At 39.6% G+C, this 12,908-nt stretch overlaps 2 protein-coding genes across 4 annotated transcripts in view; one reads left to right on the forward strand and one right to left on the reverse strand.

Moving 5' to 3' along the window:
- The window catches only part of zgc:154006 (uncharacterized protein LOC563016 homolog), a 12,889-nt gene extending 8,180 nt beyond the window's left edge, over positions 1 to 4,709 (forward strand). The window contains exons 5-8 of the mRNA XM_034886841.1: positions 840 to 1,100; positions 2,061 to 2,232; positions 2,795 to 2,836; positions 3,371 to 4,709. Coding sequence (XP_034742732.1) covers positions 840 to 1,100; positions 2,061 to 2,232; positions 2,795 to 2,836; positions 3,371 to 3,472 — 577 coding nt within the window. The 3' untranslated portion in view covers positions 3,473 to 4,709. The remainder of the gene's footprint in view (positions 1 to 839; positions 1,101 to 2,060; positions 2,233 to 2,794; positions 2,837 to 3,370) is intronic.
- A 1,637-nt stretch (positions 4,710 to 6,346) lies between these two features.
- The window catches only part of nr2f6a (nuclear receptor subfamily 2, group F, member 6a), a 22,327-nt gene continuing 15,765 nt past the window's right edge, over positions 6,347 to 12,908 (reverse strand). For 2 of the 3 annotated variants that reach the window (XM_034886895.1, XM_034886893.1), the window contains exons 3-6: positions 10,640 to 10,734; positions 9,335 to 9,672; positions 8,419 to 8,665; positions 6,347 to 7,565 (exon numbers count right to left, since the gene is read on the reverse strand). In XM_034886895.1, coding sequence (XP_034742786.1) covers positions 7,291 to 7,565; positions 8,419 to 8,665; positions 9,335 to 9,672; positions 10,640 to 10,734 — 955 coding nt within the window. In that variant the 3' untranslated portion in view covers positions 6,347 to 7,290. The remainder of the gene's footprint in view (positions 7,566 to 8,418; positions 8,666 to 9,334; positions 9,673 to 10,639; positions 10,735 to 12,908) is intronic. The other variant, XM_034886894.1, reaches the window with a different exon arrangement.

The following is a 12,908-nucleotide window of genomic DNA, read 5'->3' on the forward strand; positions in this document are numbered from 1 at the left end:
TAGCGGGAAAACCGGGACAAAAACACAGGGAAGGCCAAACAGGAAAGATACCCCAACAAAAACCCCAAACCATAACAAATAATAATAATAATTGCTATAGAGCCTGACTGATAAAGGATTTTTAAGGCAGAGACCGATACAAATATTTGGTTAAAAAAATTAAAAAATCCGATTTGCCGATGTATCGGCCGATATATGTATGTTTTTTAAATCCATAAACGTGTAACATTGTTAAAACATAAACAAATTTCCCTAACGTTAGTTATTTGTAGTTATTTATGAGTTCTCACTAAAATAATATGATAACAATTTGTTTTATTGCCACATCTACGGAACATCAAAATATATTAAAGTTCCGATAGATAAAATGTATGAAAATACAAACTTAAGATATGAAACTTAAAGTCCTTTGAAAAAAACACAATAACAAAACAAAAAAATTATCTGGGTTGCCGTGTTTGTCACCGTCCCCCCTACTCCGCCGGCTCAAATTCACTTTACAGGCAACAAACATTAGGCTCATTGCCAATGAGCCTAATGTTTCAGGCAGAGGGGCTGCAGCGATGGGCAGTGAGAGAAACATAATATGTTTTTTGAACATCAACGCACACAGACCTATTCTAGCAGACCCCGAGAGTACAAATATGATCCTGTAAAGGAGTAAAATAGGTGCTCTGAAACTCAAAGTACTTGATATAAGAGATCCAGGCCCAGATATACTAAGAGAGCTTAAACTCTAATAAGTAAAATAAATAAATGCAACGTATATGAATGTGGCTTTAGACATTCTAACACAAATACATAATCGGTCATCTAATACCTGTCTTGTTTTTCCATAGTTTTGCTGCTGACAACGGTAATGGTCGGGGTGCTGAGCCTCTGTGCCAGAACAGCATGGTCACACTTGGCTCCAACAGCTCCTCAGAGGAGACCGACACCATGAGGAAACCTCCTCCTTATCACGTGGAGAAGGAACGGAGGAAGGGCCGAGAGCCCAGGACTGCTGCTCGGGAAAGGATGGAGTCCCCGTGTGAAACCGGTTGCACCACCGGAGACACTGGCAATGAGCTGGACCAGGACCACACAGATAGCCTGTACAGGTGGGCCACTTCTCTGCTGCCTGCTACTTAATACTGCAATCATAGTATGCTCGTCATCTGAGTAAAGCACGTTTATTTGTACAGCAGATACTACACGGTGGCAGTTCAAAGTGTCTTTTCATAATTCATTAAAGAGGAATACAGGAAATACAACCCCAAGTATTCAAATACAAACTAAAAGATAGAAGGCATTTTTTTTATCAGAACTTATTAGCATTTTTTTTAGCAGAACTTATGAGTTTTAACCTTGCACAAAAATGTTGTTGCACTATTTATAGATATTTTACTTTGATGTTTTTACCTTGCTTTTATGACCTTGACTGTAGCACTTTGAGATTTGTTTAAATGTAAAGTGCATTAAAAATAAAATTTATTATTATTATTATTATTATTTTTTAAATTTCAAACAATATCATAGTGAAGAATTGGGCTGATAAGATATTTAAGTTTAGTGACTCAGTAATCAAGGTTAAAGACCTTTATTGCAATGAGTTGTACCGTTTACAGATTCCTTTCCTCCATGTAAAATAACAGAATGTAAATTTTTGTATTGTTTTGTCTTTTAAGGCAGGAAAAGGCTGAGTTTAAAGGTGCCTAAATGTTGGCTAGCAGCAGCGTGAAGCAAAAACCTCTTAGTTAAATCAAAGTTTAAAAAAAAGTATTTAGAACTATTCTTTTTCTAATCAATCACAGTATTAATGGAAATAATGCACCTTGCCCTGAAAAGTATTAATATTGTCTTTTAGAAGAAAATGCTGTATTACAACAAACACCGGTCCAGCATTACTACGGTCTTCAGCAAGCAATTTGGCCAACTCTGAATTATTTTGAATGTAATAGTGGTAAGAAAACAAGTGAAACAATGCTCATTCCCTTCTCTTTTTTCCTCTTCCTCAATAATAGTTTAAATGTAATAGTCATTTACTTATTTCATGTCTTCATGTTAACCTCCGACTCCAGGCTGTACCCAGAGATAATGTCAGACAAGCGGCGCCGCCAGTACAAGAAGGAGTTTGACTTGGATCTGGCCCGCTATAAGAGCCTCTGTGCTGAAATGGATGACATCAGTGACCAGATGCACAAGCTGAGCCGAGAACTGGACATGTTAGATGAGGCCTCCATTAAGTACCAGGTAGAGAAAAACAGGATGGAGGAGTGCAGAGGGGAAGAATCCAGGACTGAGCGCCAGGAGAATATGGAGTCATAGCTGTGACTTTTAATTATAAGAGTTTAATTCATCCTCAGTGAGAGTCCATTAAACTGCCATAGAAAGACAAAGCAGTGAAGTCGCACCAAGCCAGAATTGTCTTGTCTTGGTTTCCGCAGGGTTTTAAAAAGTCTCAAATTTAAAAATCAAAATTTTAGGCTAGAGAAAGTAATATTCTTCGTGTTCAAGGGCTTAGATCACTTTAAACAGGTCTTTATTTTCCTACGTTCATGTAACACTACTTCTTAAGCTCATTTCATTTATTCCGTGGTGTTAGTAGTTCTTTCTTTCCCTAGTCCAAACATAATTTTGCTGTATTACGACTAAAAATGAATTTAGGGCTTAGTTAATGTGAAAAAGGTCTTAAATGTCATTCATAATCATTTAATTCATATTGTCATTAAAGTTTCGAATTTGACTTGTTGAAACCTGCAGAAACTGTGAAAAGTCAGCCCAATTCAGTGAAAGAATTTGTATTCATTTTCAGGGTGTGGCAGACGAGTATAACCGACTCAAAGACCTGAAAAGGGTAAGTGGAATTCGATCAGTGGTCTCTTAATGTGAAATAAAGGAATAGCCTTTTGGGAAATATGCCTATTTCCCTTTCTTGCCGAGGGTTAAATGAGATTATTACCACTCTCATGTTTCGAGAGTTAATATGGAAGCTACAGCCTTCGGCTGTTTTAGCTTAGCATAAAGACTGGAAGCAGGGGGACACAGCTAGCCTGAAGTAACAATTATTGGCCGGGTGCAGTGACTTCCTTTAGTCTCAGCTGAGCCTAGTTACCAAGATGCCAAATTTAAATTAGAAACTGAAACGGAATATAAGTAAGAAAATAGTCTCACTTAGCACAAAACTGGGCAGGCTAGCCGTTTCCAACCTTTATGCTAAGCTATGCTAACCATCTCCTAGCTGTAGCTTCATATTTAACAGTAACAATCGTCTCATCTAACTTTCTACAAAAACAGTGAATGGGCGATTTCTCAAAATGTTAAGCTACTCTTCTACAAGTATCGCTACTACTATTGATAATTTTTTAGCTTAAATTTCTCTTTCTTCTAGACGTCAGATTATCAAGCAAAGAAGAAGCAGTGCATAGAACTTCGGGAAAAACTTTTCCACATCAAACGTCTGGTGAAAACCTTTGACCAAGGTCTTTGTTAGTATAGTCTCATGTCTTAATAATCTGTCCAAACGGCTGAGGAGGAACACTGACAGATGTGTGACCTGGCCGAAGAAACATGGATTTATCCTCCATTTACTCTCCAGTTTTACGGCTTTGCTGTTTGAATAATAACAGTTCAGTACAACATGACCCTCATGCTGGCCTCATTCACTGACCCGTGAATGTTTTTAACCCCAATGCTTACAACTTCTGTATTACTTTTGCAGCTGTCAGAGTGGATTATTGTCTGCACAGAGCTACTGGTAGACTCTCTCTGCTTTGCTGTAACAACTTGGCACTGTTAACATTTCATTTTGTTGTACATTGTGTTGGATTTTACTTTCAGTGTCAATTTAATACTGCTTAATTGTTCCAGAATGTTGTAGTGTGGGAATTAATGAATGTCAGCTTTTATACATAAAGAATGTCATGACTGAAGATGTAGCAACAGAAATGGTAGGAAAATAGATTTATCAGGTTCATACTATTTTGGTGTTCTACTAGCACATGTTTATTTGCTTAAATGTTCAAGAAACATGTTCTTTTTGTCATAGTGTCTGTCTGTATACCTGTGTTTGCCCTCTGTCTCTGTCTGAAACACTCTGTTTTAGCACCAGTCAAAAAAAGCCCAGTCTTCTCTAATTGGTCAGCTTTTTCTTGTCTGGCTCTCTGCTTCTCTGCACCGTCATTGCAGCCGGGGAATGATTGTAACAGCACTTTCTACCTAGATATGGTTTGGGTTGGGTACCTAAACCCGTCAGCACTTTGAGGTTTGTCTTAGCACTTTGAGGTTTGTCTTAAATGTAAAGTGCATTACAAATAAAACGTATTATTATTGTTATGGCACAGATGCCTAAACAACCGCTATCTCTCATTTCGGTGTCACTTTAATGCCTGCGCTGCCCTCTGATGCTCATTAGACATTAGACAACAGAAGCATTGCTGCACATGAATGTAGTTAACATTATACTTACTGTAGCAGCAAGTAACATTAGCCTACCGTTAGCTAGCAGCTGGGTTCAACACAGTTAAAACAGTGTAACCTGTGTCTGTATTTCCCTGTAGAGGATCTCAACAGTGGGACGTACAACAGTCTGCAGCTGCCGAAAAACACACGGTATGTTAACTTGAAACTGGTAAGCCTCGTGGTGCAATCAAATTTTGTAATATACCCATTTCCCATCTAGTGGTTGGTTTTAGCAATTTACTGGTGAAATACGTTATTGTTTTAAGTTATTGTTAGTAACTTTTGGTTTTGGCACCGCTTTAAAATTATCATCTGAGCACTGGTATGGGGAAAAACCAAAAATAAACGATACCCAACCCTATATATTTACTTTATATAGTATAGTTTTGACATCATACCCGCACTGAAGTCCTGGCGCCTCGTTTAAAGGCACCATTTCTGAATACGGGCTGTGTGCATTGAGCGCTTTGATACTTTCACAGTACTGCTTCATAATCAAAAAAGACATGACATGGCACTTTTCAGAATACGGGACCTTTAAATAAATCAGCAGTTAAGACACCTCAGTTTTTGGCATATGAATTCCCTTTGATTAATACACTTATACATTTATGGTACATGTTGCAGTGTTTATTTGGCATTCTTCATACAGATGTATCACAACACTCTTTCAAGTAGATTGAAAAAACACAAAACATAAAAGACATATTGACAACTTTTACATTTACGTGACATTTTAAAAACCTAAGAACTCAGTAACACAAAGATAAGAAAACATTAATATCATATTTATGTTTGTTTTTTTGATAATGTGGTGGTGTGAGCTGTTGCCTAAAAGAAGAATCTCCAAACAACTTTCAAAAAGGCCCTGCAGTAGATCCAGAAGCAGAGTTACATCCTTCTACTTTGTGTCTGAAAACTCACTACAACCGATTTCAGCATTTAGGGTTGACCTTGTTCTTTTGTTTCAAATATTTTACTTGCGATTTTGTAAACTTGCCTTTTTGAAATACCCGTGTGAGGTAAATCCCGGTGGACTAGCAAAGCCCGTATTTTTTTAACTTGTTACAGATAGAGAGATGTTTTGGCATTGAATATCCTCCAAGTGCAGTTTTTCTTCCCCCACCAGATTTCCATCCTTTACAGTCTCGTCTCCCATCATTCACAACAGTAGAGACCGACGCAGAGCGTCTCTGTCGTATCAGCTGTAATGGCATGAAGATAAGCTTCTGTTTTGACATACAAACAGATGAAAGAGGTATTTTCATGTAAATACATATAGAAAAAAAACATCTAGGAGCTAACAGTGAAAGCAATACTTTAATGTTTAAATGAACCTTGAATTACATAACGTAAAAGAATTAAACAGTCTCCACTTAGCAGAGATCAAAAACAACATTTGAACATGCAAAAAGACAAAGTTGGCCTCAATATATACATTTCAATACGTATTTTTTAAAGGGATCATTAACCCCAGAAACAGCATTGATCGACGTAAACTGGTATTTAATTAGTAATGTTGGTTATAAACTCTCACCAACAATAACTAATTCTTGAATCTTGATTGGTTTCTTTAAAGAGAACCCGAGTTAATGTCTGCCTGCCATTTCTTAATAATAATAATAATAATAATAATAATAATAATAATAACAACAACAACAACAACAATAATAAGAATAAAAAGCTCAACCCAAAAAAAGGTTAGCTGAATTCACCTTATTCAGTCAGTCAAAACTCATATCCGAAACAAGTGAAAATTACTTGGGGGATCCTTTTTAAAAAGATACAAGACGAAAGTTTACGATACCCATTTCATATTTCCTATGTGTCCCAAATGTATAATGAATAACAAGGCAGTTGTCAAAAAGAAGGCGGTTTCTGGTGAACAACATTTACAGAGGTTTGCGTTTTGGAAATATCAGACTGCAGCATTCTGATGTCTCGCGAGGTATTAGTCCACTCTCATGTAACTTTTTTTTTTTTGTGAAAAATCTTCAACTACAGCAATAGTGTAGTGAATAAATGTAAATGCATTGTTCACATGATAGTCGGGCAGTAACAAGAGTCCGTTCATCTCTTTGTCTCTGCTTTGGGTACTAATTATTGTACCTAGAAACCATCTCTGAGGATGATGTGTTAGCCTTTGGTGATTTTTCCATTGGTTTTGTTTTCTCTCTGTTCCATTTGATCAGCTCATTGGCTTCCTCCTCAGCGTCGAGCTGAGAGAGCGGTGGAATTAAATGTTTCTCACAACAAAGCCTTTACTTTCTCTTATATTGAGTTCCCGCTGTTCCATTCGGTCCTTTCACATCATGATACCGTATTGTAATGTTATCAGTTCATTGGTGTGGATAAAAAGGTCACTGTATCACAAATGGTGAGCCCACTGGGAAAATGAGCCCCGTGTGGGGGAAAAGTGTTCTGCCGAATTTCAGCCGTGGGACAGTTTTGTCCTCAGGATGTACTTGTAGCAGGGTGCTGCTGCCCTCTACATGACACTGCAGCGTCTTTAGTCACTATGACATGTGGGTGGTGACATGACTGGCTGTGGTGGCCATATCGGAGCCCAGCATGAAAAGCTGGTCTCTGGCCGGAGACCTGGCACCAGAACGACTGGGTTGGCAACAAGACAGATCCAGCCTGGAGCTGGCTCGTCTCTCCACTGGAGGACCGTGTGAGGACAGAGAGCTCGTTTCATGAGGGGAAATAGAGCGCTTACAGTACAGTACATATGACGGCCAGCTGGCACTGCAGTTTGACAACCACACAGATGGATAGTGATGAGTCAGGAGGTTTCCTGTGGGTCCTTGTCGTCACAAATCCCAGACGGAGACCTTGTCCCTAAAGGGGCTACTGTCCCGGGACATACGGCCAGCTGATGGAGCTTCCGGAGAGCTGCATGTCACGGATCAGCGTCTCGATGGGTGTCTTTCCTACCAGGCGCATGAAAAAGAGCTGCGAGATAAGGCTGGCGGGAACGGCGCGCAGGGCGGGGAGACGCAGGAGCAGGCGCCCGAAGCGTTGAGGCTGACTTGGGTACTGCATCCTCTCGTACTCTGTCAGAGCCACCTGAGCCTTCTCCTGCAGAGACTCCACGTGGACTGGGTCTGTTAGACCACAGGCGTCTGAGAGGGAGGGAGGAAGGAGGAGGTAGTTATTTAAGAGTGTGGGCTGGTTACATAAAGAGTTGCGATGAGTCGAGAGGAAGGTTGAAATCCCAACAGATAATGTAATAAAATGCCCTTAAGGGGAACACAAAATACACAAAGATACATTGCCTCAGCATGTCTCCATATAAAAAGAACACATTTAAAAACGTATAAACGCTGATCATAGCTTTAAGGAAACAGCAGGATGGGGTCATTTAGTTTAAAAAAAAAAACTGTAAATGCTTTTGATTTTAGGCAGCCACAAAGCAATTTGTTTAAGGAAGGCACTTTAAAAAAATTATCATCATTGCATTTTCATGAATAAGCCAGGAGATGGTGCCACAGCCGGGGAATTCTCAGATTAGTTTCAATTTTTAAGATCCACAGTTTTACGGCTGTGGGCCTGTGATATGCTTCCAGACTCTTAGTTTTTGTGTGTTCAATTCCAACTCATGGTTATCTGTTAGAAGGGCACGTGAAGATCTCTTTCCTAGTCGTGCTTGGTTCTCTTCAGCAAGTGGAAACAGTTAAGTGTGTCTTCTGTTGCTCTGCAGGAGCTTTGTGAAGTCTGAAAAGTAACCCTGATGACATTATCTCAGTTTATGCTTGGAGACTACATGTTTCTAACTGAAAGTCTGGCAAAAGACGTTATTAAGTTGCATCATGGGAAATGTAGGATCCAGCGTTTTGGGAGATGCTAGAGACAAAAAGTAAAAATACCTGAGCCACTGCAGCACTCATTTTGACCAGTCTCTTTAAAACTGTCTCTCTCGAGTCCAACAACTTTACAGGCAACAGTTAATGGCTGGAGTGACAGAAGAGAACTCACCTGGTGAGAACAATGCAATGGCCTTGAGACAGCTGTACTCAGCCGAGTCCACCTGCAGCCGGGTCAGCTTGTCCACCTGGTCCTGAAACACCCTCACCTGGTCCATGAAGGACACCACGCGCTCCGCAGACATGGGCGAGGAGTGGAAGCCGGCCGCAGCCAACAGTGGAGCCATGTGGAGCGGCAGGGCCGACTGCGCCGCATTGAGGATAAACAACTCGCTCCAGCTCAGCCTCAGCAGGGCCACCTGCGGGTTTTGTTAATCAGATTGACCTACACTCTCACCATCCATTTTTTAAGTTCACTGTGTTCATTTCATATTTTTTTGTTTTGATGTGGGCAACCTGTCCTGTTTCCAGTGGTGAAAGGAAGAAGTATTCAGATCCTTTATGTAAGTAAAAGTACTGATACCACACTATGAAAACACCATGTGTTGCTGTTACAAGCCAAAAGTCCAGCATTGAAAATGTTACCTAAGTACACGTTTATAAGTGTCATCCGGAAAATATTCTTACAGCATTAAAAGTAAAAGTACTTAATGCAGAAAACGATCCAAACAGGTGTGTGTTCAGGACGACTTGTAGGCCATTATATTGTTGGTTAGTTTAATTTATAATACAACATTGTATTTTACAAACTACATGTGTTTTCTGAGCAAACTTCTCAATTTGTGAAGTAACTGGTAACCAAAGCTATGAAAGTAGTGGAGTAAAAACTTCTCTCTAAAATGTAGCAGAGTAGAAGTAGAAAGTGGCATCAAAAGAAAAGACTTAAGTAAAGAACAAGTAACTCAAAATTTGTACCTGGGTACAGTACTTGAGTGAATGTACTTAGTTACATTCCATCACTGCCTGTTTCTTAACATAGGAATAACTGCAAATTATGCATCCGAACACATTCAATCCAACCTGCTAACCTGGTCTGACACAGGCAGTTCAGGGAAATAGGGGATGCTTCTGGCCCACTCCACGGTGCTGAAGAGTAGCCTGGCAGCCAGTTCACAGATGTTATCAATCCCCATGGCATTATCGGGACCCGCCTGTTGGTTGTACTGGTGTCCAAACCGACTGCTGGGGTACGGTTCGGCTCGCAGCAGCTGGGAAATCAGCTCGGACACCGGCTGACCTCCGCCACTTCCCCCGTTGTTGTTGTTGTTGTTATAGAAGTCGCCGCCTCCGAGGCCGCTCGCGCCACCAATGGGCGTTATAGAGGGGCTGAGGCTCGGCTGAGGGGGGATACGACCGCGTTGAACTGCTGTAGTTTGGTTGGGGTACAAGGGGGGAGGAGAGGAGAGGCGAGGAGAGGAAGAAAGGACAAGGGGGGGTGTGGGAAGGGATTTGGTGAAGAAAACGGGGAGAAAAAAAAAAAAACTTAAAACTGAGTACAGCCGGCGTTGTTTGTCAGATTATCAACAGACAGGCTAGGCCCGACTAGGAAACTATTCCCCCAAGATTAAAGGAGGCACAATCAAGCCCAGACGGATTCCTCAAGTACAGCATGTAAGTGAGGAGAAAATATTCAGTCAGACTAGATGAAGGTTATCTATGGAATTCAAACAAAGACTGAGAAAAGAGTTTACTATCCATTCAAATTTTTAAATATTCATCCTGGAAGGGAATTGCAACATTCTGTTGCCTTGACCTTACTGTACCCCAATCTTCATACACAGATGTATTCTACGCTCAGATCTCAGAGTGTCTTTCGCGATACTATAGACCCCGACACTTAAGGTGAAATCCCCATATTGGTTTCTGCCAGATCGAGCCACCACAACGAGGGTTTCTGCAGATTCAACTGGAGGCTTAAGGCTCTGGGACGCGGGTGTCTTAGCAGTGTATTCCTCTCAGTCACTCTTACACAAGCACTAGATTAAGCCACTTAATACGTGGTATTGAGCTTACACGCATGGCTTGCCTAGCCAAGATAGCGCCGAGACAGCCATGTGTGGCATTTTCTCTGCACTATGGAGCTCATGGAGCAGAAGAGGCGACATAATGACAAAGACTAATTAAACTAGGATTGATTTTGTGATTTTATGAGAGCAGCTGATTTAGGTAACGGGACTCTCTGAGGTTCTTCACTGAAGGAAATAATAATAATTTTCATATTATATACCAATACAGTTAAAGTATTTGCAATATTGCACATGTACAATGACAGTGTGTACCACAGTGTCTCTAAACCTTTCCAAGGGAATTTAGGGTTCAGGGTGGACAGATACCTTCTTTGCGCATGCCAACACGGAAACACTTCTTCAGTCGACAGTACTGGCACTGGTTCCTGTGGTGCTGGTCAATCTGGCACTCTCTGTTTGACCTGAGAAAAATAAACACATGATGATGGGATTATAGGTGATTGATTATTACCAACCTTCTTTTGAAGGAATCATTTTTGCACCAATGCAGTAGAGTCTGATTTGGTGCGGGTGGCGGACTGTGTGATCTGTTTTTACCTCAACAAGTGGGTTTCTGATTTTACTTTGGCTTTCACTAGCGCTGCACAATATGTGCAATATGCAGCAACGTTGTTGAATATCCCGATAACATTACTTGCAATAAATAAACAGAGACTGAAGTGTACTCAGCTCTGCATTTCTGCTGCTTTTGGTAATTCTGAAAAAAATAATTGCCTTTTGAATTTAAAACAAATGAAAAGGAAATCATTTCTAACATGCTTTTAGCGGACAAATTGAACATCAAATTGAATATAAAAGGCAAAACTAAAAAAAGAATGACAGTTACTTTTTAAAGACCACTTTTTTACTGATAAAAAAATCTCTTGATTGTCTTTCGCAATGTGTATCGCACCAGTTAATATTGCAATGACAATGAAAAAAAAAAAACATACTGTTTAGCCCTAGTTTCACGCAAAAAAATCCAAATCTAAATCTAATGACAGATGTGTAGCCAGTTTTACTTCAGTGCTAAGTGATGCAAAGTCTATTCAAACCATTTGACAGTCTGTAAAAAGCTGTTATATTGATTATATAAGAATCTACGACATCATTTAAAGTGCTTCTGAACATTAATATTGCATCAGATTTACCATCAGGCTACAGGCAATGTTTGCATGCTTGGGAAGCAGATGATTTATCATTTATTGTTACTTCACTCACATTTCTCCACTGTTCTCACGTGTACTGTACAACATTCTCTCATAGAGCTGAAATATATTAGTCTCTCCAAACATTCTCTGCTTTGCATTGTCCCAAATGTGATGACTTGCTGCTTTTCTTTTAATTTATAATTTTAAAATGAACAGGATTACATTTTGGACTTTGGTCAGACCCAACAAGCAATACAAAGACATCACCTTGGGCTCTGAGAAATTGGGAAGGCTTAAACAATGAATCCATTAACTGTAGAAATAATAAGAAACTGAATAATGAAAACCATTCTTAGCTGCCGTTCTAACCGCAACATCATAGATACGGACCTACACCTGCATGTGGCGACTCATTAACAGTATTTGTTTACCTTCACGGATGTGGATGTAGCCTATTATAGACACCTTTATGCATACTTCATTTCACCTTGAAAGAAATACTCAAATGATTATCAAAATAGTTGACTATGAATTATTTTTTTATCAACTAATCAGTTTGTTTTTTTGAGCTCTATAATAGAGGTGCCTTTATGGTTGGCTAAATGTTATCTGTGTGGTTCCCGTATGATTTCCCCCACAAAAAGACACGTACTGTGAAACAGCAGAAAATTTAAATTCAGGAATATTTAGTTGAATTTAAACAAAAATACATGATCTAGAAAGAGTGCATAACACTGACACACAATTACATTAAAAATACAGCAGCTATATGTCTTATGGAATCACAGCAACACATTTTACACATATAACATCATGCACACATGTTTACATACATGTGTGTGAAATATATATGAATGGCCTGTATAGAGTACAGACCAAAAGTTTGGACACACCTTATTCAATGAGTTTCCTTTATTTTTATGACTATTTACATTAAAGGCATCAAATCTATAAATGAACAAATGTGGGATTATGTACTTAACTAAAAAGTGTGAAATAACTGAAAACATGTCTTATATTCTAGTTTCTTCAAAGTAGCCACCCTTCTTTGAAAGTGCTGCAAACTCTTGGTGTTCTCTCAATGAGCTTCATGAGGTAGTCACCTGAAATGGTTTCCATTTCACAGGTGTGCCTTGTCAGGGTTAATTAGTGGAATTTCTTGCCTTATTAATGGGGTTGGGACCATCAGTTGTGTTGTGCAGAAGTTAGGTGGATACACAGCCAACAGCCCTATTGGACAACTTTTAGAATTCCTATTATGGCAAGAACCAATCAGCTAAGTAAAGAGAAACGAGTGGCTATCATTACTATAAGAAATAACGGTCAGTCCGGAAAAATTGGCTCACATGAGGACCGACCCAGGAAATGAAGACCAAGAGTCACCTCTGCTGCAGAGGATAAGTTCATCTTAACCAACAGTTAACAGCAACTCAGATTAGAGACCA

Source organism: Etheostoma cragini, chromosome 12 (assembly GCF_013103735.1).
Source record: "Etheostoma cragini isolate CJK2018 chromosome 12, CSU_Ecrag_1.0, whole genome shotgun sequence".
Classification (NCBI taxonomy): domain Eukaryota; kingdom Metazoa; phylum Chordata; class Actinopteri; order Perciformes; family Percidae; genus Etheostoma; species Etheostoma cragini.